The sequence below is a fragment of the Ammodytes marinus genome (assembly GCF_949987685.1).
Source record: "Ammodytes marinus genome assembly, chromosome: 19".
NCBI lineage: Eukaryota > Metazoa > Chordata > Actinopteri > Uranoscopiformes > Ammodytidae > Ammodytes > Ammodytes marinus.
In genome coordinates, this window is record NC_137223.1 from 6,844,861 (window position 1) to 6,869,531 (window position 24,671).

Sequence of the window (24,671 nt, forward strand, 5' to 3'; positions counted from 1 at the left end):
CCTAAAACCTCCTGTCAAACCTGGGTGAGAAATGTTATGTCTCATTTAGCTCACTGGACCCATGTAAACATAGTTTATAGCCTGTATTGTTCAGATGGTGAAGGTTGAGTTGAATTGACAGTCTTATAGGCTACTTTGTGTAGTAACATAAACAAAATTCAGGTTGAAAATGATAATAATAGAATTTGCAGATACAATATCCACCTACCAACTCTTCGTAAATCACCAATTAACCTGTTACATCCTGTTGATTTAGTCCGTACAACGTCTTAGCTATAAAAATGACACGTCAAGTTTTCACGGACGGTTTGTGTGTCTGACTGCTTTGATTTCCTGGCTGCTAGCCAAGCTAAGCTGAGCTAACTTGCTGCTGGCCCAAATTCATATTTCGAGTGAATCTTTTCATCCAGCTGGCCAGCTGAAGGGATGAGCCAATTCCCCAAAGTGTGTAACTACTCCTCTAAGTCGAAAACTACAGTTTATATGCATTTTCATTTAGTTGTTCCCTTTACTTTCCATTACATGAATCATTCAGATCAGTCCTAATCTAAAAACAAAAACAGCAGGCCTTATGTGTAGAGTCCAACAGGATGATTGACTGGATATGATAATCCATTGAGATGAGCATTCACATCTCTGCTTTACTTGGTCTCCTCTGCCTTTATCTTAACGCTCTCCATTGGCCCTGTCGCCATCATCCTTCTTTGGTCTGATGCGAGACTGTGTCCACACCTCGGAGGTCAGAGGTGGAGAGGTTAACTGTCACGAGCGAGCTATACGACCCCACAGAGAGTCTTTAGGCCTGTTATCTCCTACTGCGGGTTTGGCTTGTGTGTGTATATGTTCATCTGGGAATAATCCTGATCTGTTTTGCTAGTGTTTGTGTTTCACTGAGAAAGCTGAAAAACGCAGATTCTTTCTTTATTTTTGGGAATGTTTGTGTGACATTTTTCCAGCATCATTTAAAGAGTTAAGTTAGGTTCTCCTCCTTGTGCATTCATACATTGTCGTTACACAGGCAATACAATCGGTGGGGTCGACGCTCTAACCACTACACCACTATAGCGCCGCCCAAATATTGTAGAAATCCCATCAGGTATACAAAATAAAAGGCTCTCCGAAAGAAATGAATCCAATGTAGACCATCAACCAAAATGGTCGTATTGTTTTTGTATATGTGTACTCCTAAATCAACTTCGCACACAGTTTTAGTATCCTTGTTGAACTATTCCTGTAGCCAGTTTGGTACATTTATGAAGATGATACTCTTCTGTTTCATTTAAATGGATCCGATTTAAGTCAAGCTCACCAAAAGCTACTAGCGCGACGCATACTTAGTTCAGCCTCTTCTCTCTGCCTGCACTGAGACTTGGGCTTGAGATGTAATTGGCCAGCTGCGTCGCCTTTTCTTTTCCATTAACCCCCTCCTCCTGTTTGGTTTAGGGGATATAAATCTTCTCTGCCGGCCTTTGTGGAGTGATTTGGGAGACAGGGGGTCGTCTCGCTCTTGCAGCCACTGAGTGTAGAGGTGTAGCCAAGTTTTTTTTAAGAGAGAGAGAGAGAGAGAGAGAGGCAGATAAGAGGAAATAAGAATCAAAGAAAAAATTAAGGATGAAAGTGAAAGAAGAAAGAGTGGGAAAGTGAGAGAAAAGATCAGAGGAAAGCAGCAAAAGTAAAATCTCATCTAATCTTTCCTCTGGCGCTGATCCTGAATTTGTAGGTAATTCTCATTGTGGTGGACAATCGGATGGCAAGGATTTAACCTTTCTTTGAAGTCTTTTACTTGCACAAAGGGACTGACTGCACTTTTTTTGTCATTAAAAAATAAGCAATAAAGGCAATTTCACACATCGATATATTCATGCGTGGCAGCGAGACATTCTGTTTACATTTGTGTTTAGAATATAAATGCTCTGGCTTACTTCATTTTTCTAATCCTGAGATTCTTGTTGCTTGGCAAATACCGTGGCTTAATCTGGTGAAAGTTAATTCTATTTCATGGTAGTAACTATGTGCATGTAGAAATGATTGCATTTCTACCTTAGCCTATAGGCTGATATATGAAAAAGCACAGAGTAAAATTATTTGACTTAGTTTCTGCAGTATAGGTTTATCAAGTAAATTGTTGCTTTGTTTTTAGGATAACGCTTGTGTTTTTAAGTATTTTTGTTATTGTCAACAAATCCACTGAAATGATCGTAAGCAACAATATGTTAGCATGTCTTACAAGACTTTATCTACTGTACAGTATTGTTTTTGGCAAATGTTACTGAAAGAGGAGTAAACTAACATTTGCTTGGGACTTTTTACATTGGTGTTTGAGTACACAAGTGGTGTCCTAGCATAACAATGTAATTGCACTCAAAACCAACAACATTGGCCGTGTTCATCGTAATGAAGGCACATGTCATCCAGTTCGACGTTGTGGCTCATTGATGTGTTCTTATTGGCTTTCAGTCAATGGAGCCAAATCAGGCTTTTGTGATTAAGGCAATTTGTGTTAGAAAGATACATCAATTACAATTGGTTGGTTTGGGTGTTTCCTTAACAATAGCAACAAAGTAGAGTTTCACCAGCCTTATCATTTAACTAGGAGAGCCAGGATTCGGTATATAGAGCTCCTGGCTTTGTCCAGATCAGCTTTACCTGTCATGACACTGATTGTGTTTGCCTGTTTTAAACTATTTGATCCAACTAATTGGATTAAACAAACGATAAAAGTAATTTATGATTCTGAGTGTTGACTCAGCGTTTACCCTAAAATGGATGTGCAAACACTCAAGGGAAAGAGGCTGCAGAGAGGGAAGGAAGCAGATAAAATCATCCCCGGAAGAGGAGGCCAGGCACATATGAAAAGAGCTGATAGAGGTTATAAGAGAGGCAGGAGCATAAGGTGTTTCATGTAATCAGTAAACTCACCATGTTACCTAAAATACCATGTATATATACAGTACGTACATACTGTAAACATGTCAGCAAACACACATGCACTTATATAGTATGTACCTCCTGTCTATGAAAAAACGTAAGTTTGTTTCCTTTCCCATTGCTGAATACATAGACTATAAAAAAAAAATATGGTTGAATATATAGCTGCATGCCAGAATGCTACAAAATGGAAAAACAACAAATCTTTTCCAATAAGATATAATAACATCAGATCACATTACACATAAAGCCAGACAGAAAACAAAACACTCTCTCTATGGGTTTAGTTTAGCAGATGTTTGGTTTCGTGACCTTTCCTTTGTGCACATTTTGTAGCTGGTCTAAGTCTGTCTTTAGGTCGTTGTGGCAGACCATGTTGACCGAGCAGACATCAAAAAATGTACAACAGGCAGTGGAACTTCCTACAAATTCTGTTTATGAAATGAAAGGAATTCCAAGCATCTCAGAGGACTCACTACCTTTCAGTTTGGGGTCGGTTCAGTTTCAGTTCACTCATATGAGAATCTAAAAGTGAAATTATTTAAATATCAACGCAGCCTAAACACTCCATCATCTCTTTATGGGTGGGATTTGAGATCCTTCCTAATCCTCTTTCCTTACCTGATTACCAGAGAGTTGCCTTATACAAATATTGATGTCTCTCTCCAGAAGACTCTTAAAGCAGGGTTAAGAGTTTGAACCTACCACTTACCTAGCAATGTGTTAGGGTGCTATATATATTTATCTCTGAAGAGTTTAAAAGAGAGAAATGTTTATGTGGGAAATTAATAGGAATAGAAAAATAGGAAACAACAGGAGGTAACATTGTGTTAGAGAGCAACAACTTAAAATAGATCAGACTATATCACAATATCTAAGTGAAACAGAAATTGGTTGTAGAATGAATCATTGATAAAATCGCATAAACTAACTAGAAAGTTCCAGCTGAAATTGTGCCAACCGCCTTTTGCTAACCGCTAGCCTTGCATTTGCGAGGCCCCCTATTGGCCGGTCTCAAAATGCTTCTGTGAAACTATATTGCCACACACTTTCTGAAGATTAATACCAGTTTGGTGATGATTGCTTAAGCAGTTATGGCAAATGAGCAGCTAATGCTGAGCTTATACTACACGACTTTTCACGCGATTTGACAGTCGCAGACAATCTTCCAATGTTGGACGGAAATCACAGTCTTGCCGGAGTTGTGGCGCGCGCCCGTAATCTCAGTCGTTTGGTGTAAGGTGGTCATCCGACCCGATTTCAGCCAGTCTTCTTCCCGTCTTGACGTTCTGACATTATCAAACAGGTTTGATATTATCGTTAGTTAAGTTGTTTGCTCAAGCGAAATGACGTAAACACTGTCACACTCTCCTGCACCAAGCACAACGCAGGAGGAGCGGCATTAGTCGCGACCTGTGTCCGCCTGTGAGGCACTTATTTCGGACACTTTTACCTAGTAGCCTCGGCTGGAGAACCAGCTGACAGCTGCGCAACCTTAACACTTTACTGTCAAATTTAGGGTTAGGAGTTAAAGTTATTGGCGGACGAGATTGGCAAATAAAGCTGGTCAAATAACTAAAGGAAGTCACCCGCTCGGATTATTGAATTAAACTTTTTTTAAATTAAATAATCACAATCGCGTTGCGGAAATAATATTATTCTCAAAAGGAATCTAGTTGTAGTCTTGCAATATGAGACCCCCTGTCTTTTCAAAATCTCATTCTGTGACTGAAAACTAATGACTAATTGTCTTCAGGTGTGAGTTGATTGTCTTTAGATGTGAGAGGGGGTCAGTCTTCAGTCTTTTCAAAGTCTTTTAAAAGTCCTCTGGTGTAAGCCCAGCATAAACCGCACCCTTGCAATATTGGTTTTGTCAGTGGTGGCCATTTTTGCTGCCCTAAGACTATATACCAAATGTGGGATGTAAGGTTGAAAATCCAAAAAGTAGATTGCACATGACTGTATTTCAGTTATGCAAATTAGATCAAATCCATCATGGCAGACTTCTATGGTACAAGAGGCTTTTTTGTAAAGAACAGTGAGCTGAACTTTAAATTTCAAGCTAATCAGACTTCGGCATGGCCTTTCAAACATTGTGTTTTTGATGGAAATGGTTTTGGCATTTGTTGCGCCCCCTGTCGGTTGGGCTCAAAATCCTTTGGAAGACATGTTACCACATACAGTACAAAGTGTTATGATGATTGAAAGATGGTCAATGAGTCGTGGGCAATTAGTTACTAAGTCCTGCACCTGCAAAGACATTTCGGTTGATAACGAGTCTGACCATGTTTTTAAACCGATCATGCTTATTTTCTAGAGACATGTTTATCTTGAGCCCCTTATCATTATGCTATCATAAGGTGTCACATCGTCAATAAAGATGTAATTAGGGATCCTGGCTTTTTATATTACGGCCTATGGCTCATTTATCCTCATCTTGCTCTTGAAGCATTAGTCCTGAGTCTTACACTGCGGTGGAAACATACCAGCAGCATTTTTGACATCCCAGAATAAGGAGTGGCATTTGACAAGGTCAGGGAGAGAGTGCTTGTGAGGTAACTTGGGGACAGAGGTGGTAAGAGGATGACCATTTGGGGGAGGTGGGCTGAAATAAGAGGGCAGTGTCAGGTGTTGTGGGGGGTGGTGGGGGGGTGGTCTGTGGAATTCTGTAGAAGAGGGGCAAGGAATGCTGGGAATGCCAGTCATGAGGGGGACTATGGGAGGGTGGGGTCGCTGCAGGTCTGGAGGTCAGCTGATGGCTTGTACACCAAATCTGATCAGGGGTCCTGATGGCTTTAAAAGGACTGAAATGACAGGACCATCCTCCTCTGTGTGAAATATATTCAACCAATGACATTCTATGTGTGGTTGTAAAAGCTCCCAGTGTTTGTTAAAGAGCTCCTCTAGACTTAAATATAGTTCTAATAACAATTGGCGGCAGCGTCATGTTTCACACATTATTGTCACTTGCAAATATGTAGATCCCATTCACTTATCTTTGCATGGGGTTGCAAGTTTGGAGTTTGTTGGGAATTTGGTTTCCAGAACTCAAGCACATCAATCTCAGTTGACAAGTTAAAAAAATATTGGGAACTGGCATCCAGTATTTGTTATTTTGGAAGTGGTACAAGCCCACTCGACCTATGAGCACTTTGGGCAGCTTTTTAGTTGTGCACTTACTACATTATTGTGTTCCTGGGTGGTTCAAGTCTTTAACCCAAACAACAGAATTGCACCATGAGCACTAAAAGGAATCACATGGTTCTTGACCTAACAACAAGATACTCAGTTTGTTGGCTGGGTTGTAGCACTTGGAAGGGAGCTTACAAGGCTAAAGGGTGTGGTTGTACTACAGTATTATTCAGGCTTCCTCATTTCATCTGGTTTAGCAGATCAGAGACCAGTGCAAACAAAATAAGGCTTTTGGTTAATGTAGGTTAACTAAACAGATAAGAAATCGTTTCAATACTTATTGCCTCCTGACTCATAGTAGATACAGTGGAGGAAATAAGTATTTGATCCCTCACTGATTTTGTAAGTTTGCCCACTTACAATGAAATGAGCGGTCTATAATTGTAATGCTAGGTTTATTTTAACAGTGATAGACAGATTATCAAAAAGAAAATCCAGAAAATCACATAAAAGAAAATAGAAATTATTTTGCATTTCATTGAGTGAAATAAGTATTTGATCCCCTATCAAAACATTGCTTAGTACTTGGTGGAGAAACCCTTGTTGGCAAGTACAGAGGTCAGACGAGTCTTTTAGTTGATGAGCAGGTTTGCACACAGCTCAGGAGGATATTTGGACCACTCCTCTTTGCAGATCCTCTCCTAATCTTTAAGGTTTTGAGGCTGTCGCTTGAGCTTCAGTTCCCTCCACAGATCTATTGGATTAAGGTCCGGAGACTGGCTAGGCCACTCCATGACCTTAATGTGCTTCTTCTTGAGCCACTCCCTTGTTGCCTTTGCTGTATTTTTAGGGTCATTGGTGTGCTGGAACATCCATCCACAACCCATTTTTACAGACCTGGCTGAGAGAAAGAGGTTGTCACCCAGTATTTCATGGTACATGGCCCCATCCATAGTTCCCTCGATGCAGTGAAGTCCACCTGTCCCCTTAGAAAAGAAACACCCCCAAAGCATAATGCTTCAACCTCCATGCTTGACTTTGAGGATGGTGTTCTTGGGGTCATAGTCAGAATTCCTCTTCCTCCAAGCATGGCAAGTGACTATGATACCAAAGAACTTGATTTTTTTCTAATCTGACCACATCACCTTCTCCCAAGCATTCTCTGAGTCGTTTAGGTGTTCATTGGCAAAGTTCAGACGGTTCTGTACATGTCCCTTCTTGAACAGGGGGACCTTACGGGCACTACAGGATTTCAATCCATTACAGCATAGTGTGTTACCAATGGTTTTCTTGGTGACTTTGGTCCCAGCTGCCTTGGGATCATAAACAAGCTCCTCCTGAGTAGATCTGGGCTGATCCCTCACCTTTCTCATGATCATTGATACCCCACAAGGTGAGATCTTGCATGGAGCCCCAGACCGAGGGAGATTGATGGTAATTTTGTGTTTCTTTCATTTTTGAATAAGCAGTTGTCTCCTTCCCACCCAGCTTCTCGCCAATGGTCTTGTAGTCTATTCCGGCATTGTGCAGGTCTACAATCTTGTCCCTGATGTCCTTAGACAGCTCTTTGGTCTTGCCCATGATGGAGATGTTGGAGTTTGATTTATTGACTCTGTGGACAGGTGTATTTTATACAGGTAACAAGTTGAGACAGGTGTGTTTTATACAGGAAACTAGTTGAGATTAGGAATACTTTTTTAAAGCACGAGGACTAATCTGTGGGAGCCAGAATTCTTTATGGTTGGTAGGGGATCAAATACTTATTTCACTCAATGAAATGCAAAATAATTTATATCTTTTTTTTAATGTGATTTTCCGGATTTTCTTTTTGATATTCTGTCTATCACTGTTAAAATAAACATAGCTTTAAAATGATAGACCGCTCATTTCTTTGTAAGTGGGCAAACTTACAAAATCGGTGAGGGATCAAATACTTATTTCCTCCACTGTATCTACCAATCTGCAGCTATTTTGATCATCTATTTATTAGTAATATTTCAGGCAAAAAAAGCCAAACATTCTCTTGTTCTACTGGCTCAAATTCGAGGCATTTGTGATTTTATCAGTTTAATATCAATGTAAATTGTCTTTTATCTATGGGTTTTTGACTCTTATAAATAAGCACCTGAAGATGTTATGTAGGATTAAATGTTTAAATGATCGTTAGTTGCATCCTTAAAAATCAAATATAAGAGATTGGTTGTCCTTTATTGATCTTAACAGATCAAAACTGAACAAAATACCTGTGGTATCTTCTTCAATAATAAGGATTGAAGAAGATACCACAGGGATGACTCAGCCTTCTAAACATGTTCATCTCTGTCTCTTTCGTATACCCCTCTTCTTCCAGAGATGGCCTTTGTCGTAGACATCCAGTGATCAGCCCCTTCACCTGATGATTGGTCTTCCTTCTCCCCCCTCCTCAAACCAGCTCTCACTTATTTTTCTCATCTTTTAGTACTTCCCTATAACCTGTCCCAAGCAGAGTGTCTCCACTTGTGGTGTCATTTTTCAGGGCTTTCCTGGAGGAGTTTGGGGCTGATGGGAATGGAGCCTGACTTGTCCATTAGTTAGATTAGCAGCTCTGTGGGGAGGCTCTGGTTCCCTCTCCCCTGGCTGGGACAGACAAAGCTCTGACCTGCCAGGCTTTGTACTGCTGTCAGTCGGAGCCTGTAGCTACCAGAAGAAAAAAAAAACTCTGATCCACTGATAAGGTGCTTGGAGCCATGCCTGCTTGTTGTTGACTTGTTAGAATGTAATCTATATTCTTATAATATTCTCTTTTTGTTGGTATATTATTCAGATTAGTGTAGCTCTTCTGACTGAACACAAGAGAATACATTTGATGACGTCCTGTGAATGTGACCTGACTTGTCATGACGTTTCTGTCTTTTAACGATCATTTTTACCACCTGCTAATAAAACTATTTAAGGATGTGTAGGGTAGTGGCAGCACAAAGTCACAAACACACCATTTAAGGATATAAAAGTGTCCTGGGAGGCTGATCATAAAACTCGATGGGTCGGTTGAGATAAAGGTATTTATTTGGTGCTTCGCATTACAGTGTATTATGGTGGTTACATTTTAGTGCTTTAATGAAGGCTGTCTTTGAGGCCTTAAATTAAGTTAATGAAAATAAAATGAATAAACTTTATTGCATACAGTTAGATGAACAGACAGACTCCACTCCCATATCTGTGTGTTAAGTAGGCTTATGGATCAAGATCGGGTGGCGGTTAGCTTAGCTTAGGCCTAATGTAGATAGACATAGAGACCAGAAGGAGGGGGAAAGTGCTACTGCAGCTTGGCACAGTTGAAAAATGTCCCTTCCAACACCTAAGCTAATTTAACACATTTTGGATTATGATTTTTATCTGAACAAAAACAGATATGTAAAAACAAGAAGCCTATTGTTGACAAGGGGGAGATGCTACACAAAGGTTTTGCATAGACACATAAACTAACTTGTAGCTTCCTATATATATATATATATATATATATATATATATATATATATATATATATATATATATATATATATATATATATATATATATATATATATATATATATATATATATATATATATATATATATATATATATATATATATATATATATATATATATATATATATATATATATATATATATATATATATATATATATATATATATATATATATATATATATTCAACTGGTTAGCCTTAGAGATGTATTATTGAACATGTGCCAAGCAAGATGCTAAGCTACAGTAAGCTAAGATAACCACCCTCATGACAGCAACGTATCACTAAATAAGTTTAGTGGTGCTGGTTGGCAGTTTCCTTTCTACCTTTCCAAAAAGCCATAGGCTACTTTTGTTTTTCCTTGATTCCATTATTTATGTTAAATGTTCAGTCAGCGGAAGGTCAGTTTAGCTAACTTCCTGTCAGTGACTGCAGTTAGCACTCCCATCCCTCGTTCTCATGTCACAACATTAATGCACTGCGGTCTTCAAGCAGCGAGTTATCTAGCATCATCTCAGATCCATAAGTGTGATAAAACATGATAAAAACTATCAAAACAGACATTGGGAAGGATTTTTACCTGCTCCGCCATTATAGGCGCATACACATTCACCCATCTGTCGCTCTGCAAGTGCACCGGCAGTGAGACGGGTGCCGGTCTGTAGCGTGCTCTCTTCTGATTGGTTATCAGTAGTGGGATCCCTGAAAAGTTTATTTGCCGATTACATGCAGAGCAAGTGCCTGAGAGATAGGCTTTATGAAACGTGCACACTATATGAGTAATCACTGTATGAATAAAGAGCGATTTAACACTTATTAACATAAATAAATCGCTTACTTCACCTTTAAGCTAGTCTATGGCATAGTAGCCATTGTGTTTTTTCTCAAAATGACTATCTCTTCAAAAGAAGATAGCTGTGTATGCAAATGCTTTTGATTAGATATAAAAAAGAGTAAAATACCTATTTTCTTTATGTGTCTTTTTCAGCCTTTGCAGGAAAATGGACAAATCTCCAGCTTGACGAGTCTGAATGGACACTCGGAGGACAACACGCTAGCAGAAGGTGTGTATATGTGTGTGTGTCTGTCCCGTCAATGCTGTTTATTAACTGTGTGTGACTGTGTGTTCCTGTGGTCGGAGGGGTAAGTAGCGGTGATGTTTGTGTGTGTTTGTGTCTGGGATTTTGTACTGTTTCTTCAGCAGTGGCAGACCTTAAGCCTGTTTCTGTGGGGTCAGTTTTCAGTGTGTGTGTGTGTGTGTGTGTGTGTGTGTGTGTGTGTGTGTGTGTCCTGATTCTTGCCTGCAGATGTGCTCATGCTCTGCGAGATCTACTTGATCCATAACTTATCCCTTTGTCAACACACATGGGACACCTAAATGTCTTCACACAAACACACATACACGCCCCACATACTCTTTCTTGGGCAAATTATAACTTGCATCCATTTTGTAAATCTTTACTTGGTCAGTGTTAAGCTGCCCTTCAAGACAAACGCAAAGAGATTTGAAGCTCAGATCACATCCATGCGTCTCAGCAGCTGCAGAAATATCACTTTAGTTTTGTCAAGTAATCAAATAAATACTGTTTCGTTGTTGTAAAAAATGTTCTCACTTTATCTAACATTGTGCTAAAAAAGTGGTCATTTTTTTAATTGGACTTTCGTGTGGGCTTGAGAAAGAGGCCACAATGAAAATGTTGAAATAATTCACCATTAATAAAATGGGGGGAAGAGAATTTTGCCACTTCAATTAACATGTGCACCAACCTGCTCCGTCCATCTCCTGCAGCACCTTTTTAGCTCCATAGCTGTGTATGTTTATTATCTTTGTCATTTCCATCGTGTCTCCCTCAATATGGGAGGGCTGCAGGGGCCTGTGCACCCTCCCTAAATATTTAGCAGGCCGTGACCCTGGCCCCCGCACAAAGCAACCTGCGCACTTCATAATATGTTATGGCCCAGGGGAAGGGGTAACCCTATACTACTAAAAACACAGAGATATGTCACATACCACTCTGTCAAATAACCTTATTTAATAAGCTATTTAATGAAGCGATTCTGTCCGTTTATAAAGTAACCCAATACCCACTTCAGAGCAGAGGGGGTATGAGATGATGTGGCGCGTAGACCAGTGGAGAGTAATATGGCTATTGAAATCGTTGCTTCTTTGAACTTATACTATAAGTAAATTACTAACGTGGGAAGAAAAGAAGAAAAGTACCGCACAATCTTAGATCTTGTGCATGTATGCATGCACAAATAGAAGCTGTAGAAAGTTGCTTCCATGTACAGAAAACCAGGTTGAATTGTCTTTGGGTTAATATTATGAAAACTTTAGAAAACAATCTCTTTTGAAGATTATTTTTTAATAACCTTCATTCAAAAAAACTAAATCCAGAAGAAAACGACCTGATACACCGAACCTAAACAACATTTAATATAAAAGAACACCAAGAAGAAAAATTGAAATATTGGGATTTTTCAGCTCTACACGAGTAAACTATAGGAAGCAATTTGAATCGTTTAGTTTGAACAGATCAACCAACTAACAAGCCGATATTGCATTCATAGAACCAAGAAAACGGGATAGGAACAACAGAAAAAACTGCTGAATTTCTGAGAAAGCTCCAGGGCCACAGCTTGCAGAAGTACAGGGGAGTGAAAGGAAGATAGATACACAATGTGGGAAAAGAGAAAAGATAGGGGGAGTGGAAGGTTTGAAGGAGTTTCATATCCCAGCACTTGCACTGTCTGATAACGACAGAATTGCATTGTGGGAGACAGGAAGAGAAGAGGCATCTCTCTGATAACACCGAAAAAAACCAAACAAAAGGCAGGCTGCAGATCAAAAGACTGACACATGAGCAAACACACACTCGAGCTAGCACACACATACACAAACACACAACCCTAATCTCTCTCTATCAGGTATAACAGAGTGTTTACAGTTTGAGGACAGGACCGGACAGGAATCAAAGAGGTTTTGGAAAAAAATCCCTTAACTCTGCTGCAGTTTTTTATTGGCATTTTTATTATTTTTATTTTTTTTGTAGTAGGAAAGTCAATTAGTCTGAGTATACTTTGACTGTCCGACTGTATGGAAAGAGAAGAGCAGGTAGAAACCTTGCAGCAAAAATATTTCATGACATTTTCATTAAATTACATTAACGATTTGTTTAAAAGGATATCAAAGTACGAAGATGGTGTGGAGTTACATTTTTCCAATGCGTCCAAAAGTAGATGTGAATACAAACACTGAAACTGCTGGTTCACACAAGATGACCATGCCTTCGAATGAGGATGTTCCAGTTGTATTTTGTTTCTTAGGCAATACTAAAAATGTACGAGGCATGCTGTGTTGTATTTGTTGTTATTTGCTATGGTACTGATCTCTGAAAGAGGAAGCATGTAGTTGCTGCTTTTTTCTTCCCATGCAAAGTCTTTGGCATTTCATTTTGGGATACATGGATAACACATTGACTGCTTAAAATGAATTCTTGAAGTTTATTTAAACCTCCTTTGCCCAGGCAGGAGGGCTGAGGCTTAGGAGTGTAGAGTTTACATCTGGTTATTAGACAGAAAGGAGCTAAATAAATATTATATGGGAATACATTGTGTGGGGATTGCTCCAAAATGTTGCTTTGCCAAAGAGAAGAGAAAAGCAAGCAAAGAGCGAGAGCCGGGAGGAGTAAAAATAGATAAGGATAAGTTATCCATGAGTGAAGAAGCCACTTATCTTTAACAAAGTTCATATTTTTGTACAAACTAGTGCAGTGCCTGTTGAGGATATGCCCATGACATCGCTTGGATTTTGCCCTGTAATGGTAGCATTGCAATCTTGTCTATTTTGGCCTTTCCAAGCATTGGTACCATAACAGTATGAATGGACATGCACCAAAGTCTGTCTGGATTGCCCAGCTCTTTACCGTTTTTTACAAAACTGCCAAACAACTTTAATTTTGGCACTGCATTTGCTTGTGTCCTCAGCAAAACTTCCGCCAGGTTTGAAGTAGATTGGATGAACGGTTGGCGAGAAAATCGGAGGACACACTCACACACACACACACACACACACACACACACACACACACACACACACACACACACACACATCTTTGCAGAGACTTCTATCATCACTCAGAATAAATCCAGCTTCGCTCTAACAAGATTAATGTTTTTGTACAGCAGTGAAGAAGAATTATTTGTAAATGAACTTGTTGATCTTATTACACATTAATCTCATTAGTAACGGTAAGATTTGTTGTTGGCTGTGTGTTCCATGTACATGTGTGTGTGTGTGTGTGTGTGTGTGTGTGTGTGTGTGTGTGTGTGTGTGTGTGTGTGTGTGTGTGGGCGGGGTGTGTTTGTGCATGGGGGTGCATTGGGAGCCCAAAGGCTGACATCATGGCTGATGTAACCACTGGCCGGAGAGCGTTTACAGTCCCTCCCAGATGGCTCACGTTCTATAAAACAGCACAGATGAAGTTTTCTGGAAGGCTTTAAAGTGAGAGACTGCTGACTGTGTGAGTGTGTCTGTGTGTTCATAGCCGTTTGTGTTCAATTGTAGGAACTCTGGACATCTTTCATGTGCCAAATACTGCATGTCTGTTTTGTTCTGTCCTCCTCAACGGACCACATGGGTGTGGTGCATCGTTAAATCGATTCATTTGTAATTAACTTAATTAAATAAATCTAGTGTCAGATACTTTAAGTTGCCTAAACGAGGATACGGGCACTGACCTTCTCTCGCTGTTCTGTGCTGGCGCTTGAATGATTAATCAAATCAGTTTATTGGCATTAAAAAAACATTCTTTAACTGTAAAACTACTCCAAGATGGGTTTTGCAATGTTGCGTAGCCATCTATTATAGAAGCTGAATCTGTCAGGTCAGAAAAACACAGCCACTGGAGGACACCTTGAATAATGGGAATTTGAGATGCACACTGGTCCTTATTTTGACATTTTCAAGATCGATATATCAATCAATATTCAAAGCAAGCGGTTGTTACAACCCAATTTTGTACCATGTGACAAATGTTAGCGGTCCAGGAAGTACAGTAGCTATGTCTGAAAGTAAGACATATCTAGGTTTGTCATGAATAGTGATACATGATTCACTGGACTCTCTTTGTGCTACATTTAATATATACTTTGGTTTAAGGTGTCAAACTTTACGAGGTGATTGTATTGCATTCTTCGCGTACTGTATTTGAGTGTGTGTGTGTGTGTGTGTGTCTGTGTCTGTGTGTGTGTGTGTGTGTGTGTGTGTGTGTGTGTGTGTGTGTCTGTGTCTGTGTATTCCTGTGTGTTTTGTCATGATTTCATTCCAGCATGGACATACTCAGGCTATGCTCTGGGGTGGGGTGGGGGTGGGGGTGGGAGTGGGAGTGGGGGGACATACATAGTTGTGTTGCCAAAACGTTCATCATGCGTGTGGAAGGGACCTCACCCTTCACTTAAGCCCCGTCTGATCTCCGCCAACAAGGCTTCACGTTGCACAGACGTCATAACACAATCCAGCCGCCGGGTCGACCCCTTTGGGATTTTTCCTTTAACATTCCAGCTGACAGGACTCATTATTGGGCTATGTGACCTAGTAGTAAGATGTTCATGTGCATCTTTTTCTACCGTACTCACACAACTGGGAGGAATTTGTTTGTGCAAATGCTGATCCATCAACTTGCTGCGAGACGTCAGAATTATTTCATCCCCTAAGAGAGAGCAAGGGATCCCACAGGAAAGTGTTAGGGAGGCAGAGTTTTTAGATTGGAGTGCTTAAAAGGCCTTTAGCCCCTCCAGATCCTTCATTGTCCAATCACTTGTTCAATTGTGTTGATGTGTGCTGCATGATTTATTTAGTCATTGGTTGTAAAGTGGTAGCTTTAAGGGTACACTTCAGGGCAAGAGAGGATAGGAGACGTCTATTAGAAAGATGCCATTTGTCAACTACTGTCTAACCCATTAGACTGATCAGACAGAAGGCATGCCCAAATACAATGCAGCTCTCAGTATTGCTTGGACCATATGCAACCTTTTAACATTTAAGCTGTTTAAATCAAGTTTGAATATGTCCAGACAGCGACATTAGCCGCAAATAACCATATCAGCTGACACAACACTAAACCTCAAATCTCTCAGATGACTGTCAAAACGCTTAGTCTCTTGAAACGCTCTACTGAGATGCTCTATCAAACCGTAACACTCACTTGGCCTTGACGCAAAAAAATCCAAATTCCCTCTTCCTCAGAATTCATATAGTAAATTTTAAAAAAAATATTCCCTTGTGTTGTGTATCCAATCCATGAATCGAATTGAAGCTACAGTTGCTGGGCACTGAATGCCAACATCTTTATGAGAGCAAGTTCACAAAAAAAATATTAAGCAGCTATATACAGTATATTGTTTACAGTGCTCACCATATTTTAGCATGTGAGTATGCTTAGATAGTACAAATGACAAAGTTTTTGTTCATCATCATCCTCAAAATGATGATGCTAGATTTCATTCTGATGGGGGGGATACGAATGGGTGTACCAAATCGTAGGGCGATACTTCCAATAGTTGTTCAACATTGGACCAACTTGAGGGACCAAGAAACTTCATCCTGGCAGAATTGATATAAATTAGTTCCAAGGTATTTAGTTACATGTGTAAAAAAAAACAAAAAAAAAACACAGATAAACTAATCATTGGGTTAACTTAAGATGATTCTAAAATGTGCACCCAAAGCCATTTTACTGAGCACAAATAAAAAAGCACATGTTTTGGTCACACTCTTACAGTGACTTAGTTGTCATTGTATAAAACAAATGGCCTGGACAGTTGGACACATAACATAAATTGTTCAAAAGGAGGGTGTCTCAACCAAAACATTTAGAATAATTAAACTACATTTCTTAAGAGTGTTACAGTAAAGGGAGTGTGCCAGGTCATCTTGGCCTAAAATGACAGTAATAAGGTCAAACTCATAGTAGACTCCCACCAGGGCTTCTCAGACCCCCCCAAGCACCCACTCGTCTCTGCAGGCGCTGCTCTATCATCTTTCCCGGCATCAGGGAACCTTATCTACCTCCTCAACCCCTAACCTCCCCCAGGCACATGGAGGATTGAGAGAATGGACCAGGAATGTGACTGACCCCTCCTTCTCCTCCTTCTTTAATAGCATTATGGCCCCTGTTACAATGCAGCAAGTATCCATTTGCCTGGCAATTATTGATAACATCTTTTTTTTTTAAACACGTGCCAATAATGTGTCAGTGAGGTGGGGTGTTTCACTGGTATTCAATGAAAGAATGAAGTGTAATCATCTGGGTGCTAGATACTCGATACTTGCGCGATCTGCCATGTTCCACCCCCCTTTCTTGATTTGTTTGTAATTCTCCAACATTGTTTCTTTTAAAAAGTCCCAAAACAACTAAAGCAAGTTAAATTCCTCACTCTGTTGATAGTTCCACAGAAAATTTGAGTTAAACACTCAAGTTGACATTAAGTGACTTGTTATGATAAACCATTTGTTGAGTGCAGATCAGGCACTAGTGAATGGACCTCGGCCAATTCCTAATGTTAAGCAGAACCATGCAGGAGACTGAGGTAAGAAAGATGCATAAGCAGTCAGGAAGAGCTTTGAAGGATATGAGCAAGTGTGAAGAACATCTTTGGGCAAGTTCTCATGAAATACAGCTGGGAAAGGACTGGAGGGGGAACCCTTTTTTTTGTGCCTCAGGCAAGATGGAACACTTTTTGCATTGAGCAAGGTTTTTATGGACCAGACATTTGTTTCATATCAGCCTCTTTCTAGACTACCTTTGAATACACAAAGATTTGAAACTTGCATTTCTGTGGATCAACTCAAAAATCAAAGCCTACGATCCTTTTTGACTCGGCGGGTTGACAAGCTGCTGAGTTATTTTTCATTCACCCCTTTACGCAGCCACTCGTTTGTAAATGTGGGGCAGTTCTAAAGCACCAGGAGGGGTTTCTTCTTTAGATCTACACTTGCCCATTCTTACAATTAAGTGTGTACTGCAAGACAAGAAGATGCAAAACAACAACTGGAATGCCAAATTGCTGGTGCAGATATTTCAGGAATGCATGTATAACAGATGGCAAAGGCCTGCTAAACATACCCTTCTTGAAGAAATGCTGCTCTTAACCCCAATGTAAAAGCACTGTTTTTGTTGAAGGTCGTAGAAGCACACATACGTGATCTAAAATGTAATTGCTTCCAGTTGGGTGCAAGATAATACAGGTTTTATGGATGCAATACACTGTATCACAATGCTGAAAGCTGTAAACATAATCCTCCATTGTTTTAAGTATTCACTAAGAGACGCCACAACATACAATCATATGAAAAAGTTTGGGAACCCCTCTCAGCCGGCATTATAATTGACTCTGCTTTCACAAAAAAAATATAAAAGTGGTATGTCTTTAATTTACCAGGAACAGCTAAGTACTGGGATGTTTTCCAAACAAAGATTTTTTGAAAAGCAGTATTTGGTTGTATGAAATAAAATAAAATGTGAAAAACTGGCTGTGCAAAAATATGGGTACCCTTGTGGTTTTGTTGATTTTAATGCCTGTAACAGCATGTAAAACTGATGAATTTAAACACAAAGTTGGTTGGATTATGTTGTTAAGCCTTGAACCTCATAGAAATGTCTGTTAAACCATGAGAAAATGTATTTTAGGTGCCTAAATGCAAGTTGCACTTCTCTTTGACTCTCTGCTGAAGTGAGACAGAATGGGATCATCAAAACAGCTCCCAAAAGATCTTAAAAACAAAGATTATTCATTGTCATGGTTTAGGGGAAGGCTACAAGAAGCTTTCCCAAAGGTTTCAATTGTCAATTTCTACTGTAAGGAACGTTGTCAGGGAATGGAAGGACACAGGCACAGTTGCAGTTAAACCCAGGTCTAGCAGACCAAGAAAAGTACAAGAGCGGCATATGCGGCGGATTGTGAGAATGGTTGCACACAACCCAAAGATCACCTCCAAAGACCTGCAAGAACATCTGGCTGCAGATTGTGTATCTGTACATGGTTCAACAATTCAGTGCAATTTGCACCAAAAAATCTGTATGGCCGGGTGATGAGAAGGAAGCCCTTTCTGCGCCCACGCCACAGATACAGTTGCATGGAGTATGCAAAAGCTCATTTAGACAAGCCAGCTTCATATTGGAAGAAAATGCTTTGGACTGATGAGACAAAAATTAAGTTATTTGGTCTTTATAAAAAGCAGATGTTTTGGTGCAAATTGCACTGAATTGTTGAACCATGTACAGATACACAATCTGCAGCCAGATGTTCTTGCCGGTCTTTGGAGGTGATCTGTGGGTTGTGTGCAACCATTCTCACAATCCTCCACCTATGCCGCTCCTGTTTTTTTCTTGGTCTGCCATGCCTGGGTTTAACTGCCACTATGCCTGTGTCCTTCCATTTCCTGACAACATTCCCTACAGTCGAAATTGACAATTGAAACCTTTGGGAAAGCTTCTTGTAGCCTTCCCCTAAACCATGACAATGAACAATCTTTGTTTTTCAGATCTTTTGGGAGCTGTTTTGATGATCCCATTCTGTCTCACTTCAGCAGAGAGTCAAAGAGAAGTGCAACTTGCATTTAGGCACCTAAAATACATTTTCTCATGATTAAACAGACAATTATATGAGGTTCAAGGCTTAACAACATAATCCAACCAACTTTGTGTTTAAAGTCATCAGTTTTACATGCTGTTACAGGCATTAAAATCAACAAAACCACAAGGGTACCCATATTTTTGCACAGCCAGTTTTTCACATTTTATTTTATTTCATACAACCAAATACTGCTTTTCAAAAAATCTTTGTTTGGAAAACATCCCAGTACTTAACTGTTCCTGGTAAATTAAAGACATACCACTTTTATATTTTTTTTGTGAAAGCAGAGTCAATTATAATGCCGGCTGAGAGGGGTTCCCAAACTTTTTCATATGACTGTACTTGACTCTGAGACGTCACAACTACTGTTTGCTTCTCATCACGTAATTTATAGACGTAATCTCATCAAGAAAAGGCGGAAAGGTTGTTAGTCAGACTGCGCAGGGAACAGAATGAAGTGTAACTCGAGGAAACAGGCAAAAGGAAGAGGAAATAGTGATGTCAAGAAATGACTTAGTTTCCTGTCCGACATTCTTATCCATCCCTCAGCCCACACACAAACAAGAAGAGCCGTGGGATGGAGGCTGAAAGAGGATAGCAGAAGACAAAAGGGCAAACTTGTTTGGAGGGAGAGTGATTAAATAACACTGGATTGTGGATTCGATAAACACAAACGCCGGAGTGAAAGGGTTTTTAAAAAATGCAGAAGGATGGAGAGGTATTGAATGAGAGATCTCTTTGATCTCTGGATAGTTTCACACACTCGCTGCACTCGTTTCCCCCTTTCCTCCAATTATTTCAACATCATCCGAACCAGTTCTTGGAAGAGTAGGGGGCGTTTCCTTCTGAGCGGTCCGATGATGTCATTCACTTCTTCACAGGCAACAAAAGAGCCCCTCCGCCCTGCACCCCAAACCCCCACTCACCAGACTATTCAAGACCCCTCCTCAAACATTCCTAAACCCAGGCACGTTTTCAGATTTTTCTCTTGATACGTGGGGCGTCACCCTCCCAGACATAGCCCTGAGTTATTCTGACTCAACTGCAGTTTTTTCATGAATTGAGTTTTGTGATGGTGGCTTATTTGAATTAGAATATCATTTAGTCAATGAAAGTAAAATATTGAGAAAGGCAAATAGTCTAATTGACCAGATGATGTACTGTTTTCACTGTTTTATTCCCCCTTGAGTATACAGTAGCTTTGAGGACGCTTCATATTCCATGCTGTCCAACAGTAATATACAGTATACAATTTCTGTATTAGCTAGTTTCCGCTCTTAGTTTAGGCTATCAGATTTTTAAACTGAATAAAATATTCAATGGGAACTAGTTGATTTGGACATAGCTGCAACAGATGTCTTATGTAACATATTTGGGTTATTTCGATCAATTAAAACATTTCACAATAGACATTGGGAATCGTAACATTCTGCTGACCATCTGATTAATCTAAATAACAAGTGTTCATCGAATGAACACTGAGACCAAAAAATGATGAAACAATTTTTTTTTGTGTGAATTTAAAGAATTAAGCTGTTGGTTTTTAACTCCCAATATGAACCATTAGATCATGTATGACAGTATTGATGCAGTGTGACAGCTCAGTGCAGCCCTGAAGAAACTCTGCCTTTATTAAAATCATTCAGGATTCATTCAAGTCCAGGAATGTGACTAATGCGAGTGAGTCACATGAAGGAAGTTGGGAGGGAAAAGGAAGATATGGGCCGACCGGACAGAGGTACTCTCATCCAAGTCTAAATTCCCTTTGGTCTGACTCACTGTCCACTCAGCATAATATACTGTACTGTTACAGTGGTCATTATAGTACCAATAGTGAAATACCAACCAGATGAGTCACTGCATTAACAGAAAGCCTAGTGATGAATCAGGAAAAAGTTCTTAGTAAGTGATTGTGATCAAATGAGTGGGTCTTTCATGACATGGCACTGCCATTGGAGTTCACTCTTAACTTGCTGCTGTCTATTAATACACAGATGGAATTAAATGATATACTTAGACCTACACCATGTAACCAAGTTACTATGACTAGAGAAAATAGCAAGCCAAGCACAGCCTATATGTTCTTTGCAAACGAAAAGCAAGTCATGATATCAAAACATGTCCCACATGCATATTGTGCCCACATTGAAAAGCATGCACATACAGTATACAATTTGGTTTAAGGGGGCTTTCAGACAGTACTTGATTACCACTGTTATCACCCATTTGGGAGCCCAGGATGGAATTCACACATTCCCCTGGGACAATGCCGAAGTGTGACAGATCTGATTATGCTGGTATTTACCTGAGGATTTATCTGCATTCCTTCTAGTCTCCCCTCACCCCCTGTCTCAGACAAAGGCTGAATTAAATCTGTCTGTATTGGAGTAATTGAGAGGGGCCTATTAACATTCACAGCAGGGGCAGGCGGAAACTCAATGTCACGCCTGTTCATGGTTTGGGTGTGAACTTTAGTATGGGATCTATTTTTTCTGAAGAATTTGGATCATAAGTAACCCACAAAAAGGCTGAACAAATAACCACATCTAATTAGGAATAAATAAGAAGGTCTGTAAATCCCTGCATTGCTAGTGACATTAGTGTCCCCTAAAATGAAGGGGGAAAGAAGGTGAGGAGGGGACATTAGACTGTTGGGTTGTTTTTTTCTGTGTGGCTGCCTATTGAGGACACATTTGGGTATTAAGGCCAGAGAAGGAGACTGTAGAGGGGACCCCCTCCCTTCCAAAAATAATAATGTGTATAAAACATTGTTAGGAATTAAGTGGAGGGGGGGGGGACATATAGAGTTTGAACATGTACAGTAGTTGTTGTCTTTTGTTTGGAGGAGTATGCAACAAATGCTTCCATGAAAGATCACATGAGGAGCTCCAGTCATCCCGGGTGGAAGGAGAAGTCTGAGGGAGGCTGAGTGAATAAGGGAGGGGGGGGGGCGAGGGCTCATTCACAACAGCTGAAGAAGGGAGGGGGAGGTGGGAGGAAGAGGGAGGCAGGGGTGGTCCTAACATGACATGTGTGTCAGTCTGTTGAAATGTGTGTGGAGCCCTCTTTTCTGTTCATACTAGCTGGAAGCGCTGCAAGAGAGAGAGAGAGAGAGAGAGAGAAACACACCGCTTCAGCCCTCAGTGTTTAAGACAGAGCCAAGTCAAAGAAGCAAACTTTTTAGATTTTACAGAGCGTGCAAGACGACCAATTTTTTGAAATATTTTTTCAATCATCCAAGACAAACATTGTGCGTGTGTTTTTGTATTTTTGATTTCTTTTTTGAAGGACTTTTTTGGGACGTTTACAAATGCTTGGAACAATAACTCTAACAGGTGAGAACACTGATCCATTAAAGTTGCATTGATAACAGTTGAACAATGTAGAGCTCTCTTCAACTTTGCTGGAACATTTGTGGCTGCTTTCCTGTGAAGAACCAATATATATTATATTTTTTAAAATAACTTAAAACAAAGACATTTTGATATTCGTTGGCTTTGAGTCGGTTATTGAGGGTATGCCTGAAACCAAGAGCAGGGGTTTCTCTTTGCATGAGTGAGTGTAGCTGAAGGCATTGTTGTCCTGAGGGTGTGGTTAGTTAGCATTGTGCTTTGTGGATGTCCCGGCACGGACGAGTGATTTCACTTGGAGATGGGCTTTTGCCTCATTGAATATAAATATAAATCCTGTTTAACAGCTTCCAGTTTTCTTATGTCATTAACATTTATTTCATTCTGGGCTCAATTTAAAAGTGCATCAAGTGTTTACGAATGTGTAGAAGTAAAAAATCCCTAGAAACATCCTCCTTTTTGATCTCCCACACTAGCCCCGTAGTAAATACCTGTTTATCTACAGTACTAACTAAGTGCTGTAACAACAGCAACAATCTATTGCCAAAGCCAACTGCTGGCTGATCTGAACTCGAGGTACACATCCTATGCGTAAGTCAAACTCCTTGGTGGGAAAAGTATTCTTCAGTGACAGCTGCAAGATACACATATCTGAAGATGTATTCCCAGAAATGTTTTCTTTGTCTTCTTTTAGCTCATATCACCATCTGAGCCATTTCCCTGTGTCCCGTCATGTGAAGTGTTTCATTAGATTAGAGTGGAATCCTAATTCCCAGTGGGGTTATTTAGTTTAGCCGCAGAGGGTAAGGAGGGCGGGTCAGGGGGGTATGGAATTAATTACATGCCAAGACCGATTCTTCTTTAGGACTCATAACTGGGAGTGATGGTTCAAATGGAGCAAGTTAGGATTGTTTTGCTTCATGGTGACCTTTGGTTTCTGTACATGAATGGAAAACCAAAGCAATGATATCAATAGATAACCACTTGTGTTTTCTTATACCTTGCCGTGGCCTGATTCAACACACAGCCAGACCAGCCTCTGACTTAATCTCAATAAGATAGGGTCACATGGTGTAATAGTAGGTGTTATTAGTTTGTAGGCTCCCCTGTAGCCGAGACGCTGTGACCACATCTATGGTAGACTAGAAAGGGTGGGGGGTGTCCTGCCCTCTTTTTTAACTGACTTCTTTTGTTTAAAGGGCTTCTCCTCCAGACAATGGGAATTACATCAAGGATTTGCATATATTTAGCAAAGTTTGTAAATAGTGTGTAGAAAGAATAGCTGCCATTCAAGCCTCCCCCCACCCCCAACAACACACAAACCCACGCTAGGGCTGAAACAGCCACTACAGAAACATTATCTGATCTCTGGAGTGGATTTACAACAATCGTTTTTGGCTGCGGCGAGGATATTTAATATGAGAGTATCGCCTTACCACATGCTCTCACTCTCACACATAAACAAAGCCTGTCTCCAGCAGAGCGGAGGCATTTCAGCTATGAATGTGTGTGTCAGAAGTATGTAGCACCCCATAATGTGAGCAAGGTCTTCACCCCCAGGGCAGCCCTCTCCCCCCCACCACAAGTGCCCAACAGCAACCCTTCATCTCTTAACTGTCCCCCCCCTCACCCCCTGTAGCCTCACCTCTCACACCCACATTCTTTCTGGTACAGTCGTTATTCAAAACAGCCGCCCTATTCCGCCACACATTAACCCCCACCCATTCAATCTAGGGATGTTAACAGTTGTGTGTCTGTGAAAAAAAAGCTTGACCGGAAGAAAAAGATCAAAAAGAGTCAAGAGATCCCAGTAGTCTGTTAAATCAACATGGCTCCTGTTTTATTATACATGTAGACACTCATGGCCTTGTCTGGCAGTCTGACCCCTCCTACACACACACACACACACACACACTCCAATCAAGACACAGTGGTCTCCCACTTATAAAAAACAAGCACATCCAATTCTAGTCTATTTTCAGAGCACACACACACACACACACACACACACACACACACACACACACACACACACACACACACACACACACACACACACACACACACTCAGATTTGATCACTTAAAAACTATTCACTTCACCAGACCTTCATTGA

At 40.3% G+C, this 24,671-nt stretch overlaps 1 protein-coding gene across 2 annotated transcripts in view; it reads left to right on the forward strand.

The window, feature by feature from the left end:
• The window catches only part of akap12b (A kinase (PRKA) anchor protein 12b), a gene marked incomplete at its 5' end in the record, with an annotated part of 49,940 nt that overhangs the window by 14,643 nt on the left and 10,626 nt on the right, over nucleotides 1-24,671 (forward strand). The window contains one exon of one of the 2 annotated variants that reach the window (XM_080047841.1): nucleotides 10,559-10,634. In XM_080047841.1, the coding sequence (XP_079903967.1) occupies nucleotides 10,559-10,634 (76 nt within the window). Of the gene's footprint in view, nucleotides 1-10,558; nucleotides 10,635-22,328; nucleotides 22,542-24,671 lie in introns of those variants that run through there. The other variant, XM_080047840.1, reaches the window with a different exon arrangement.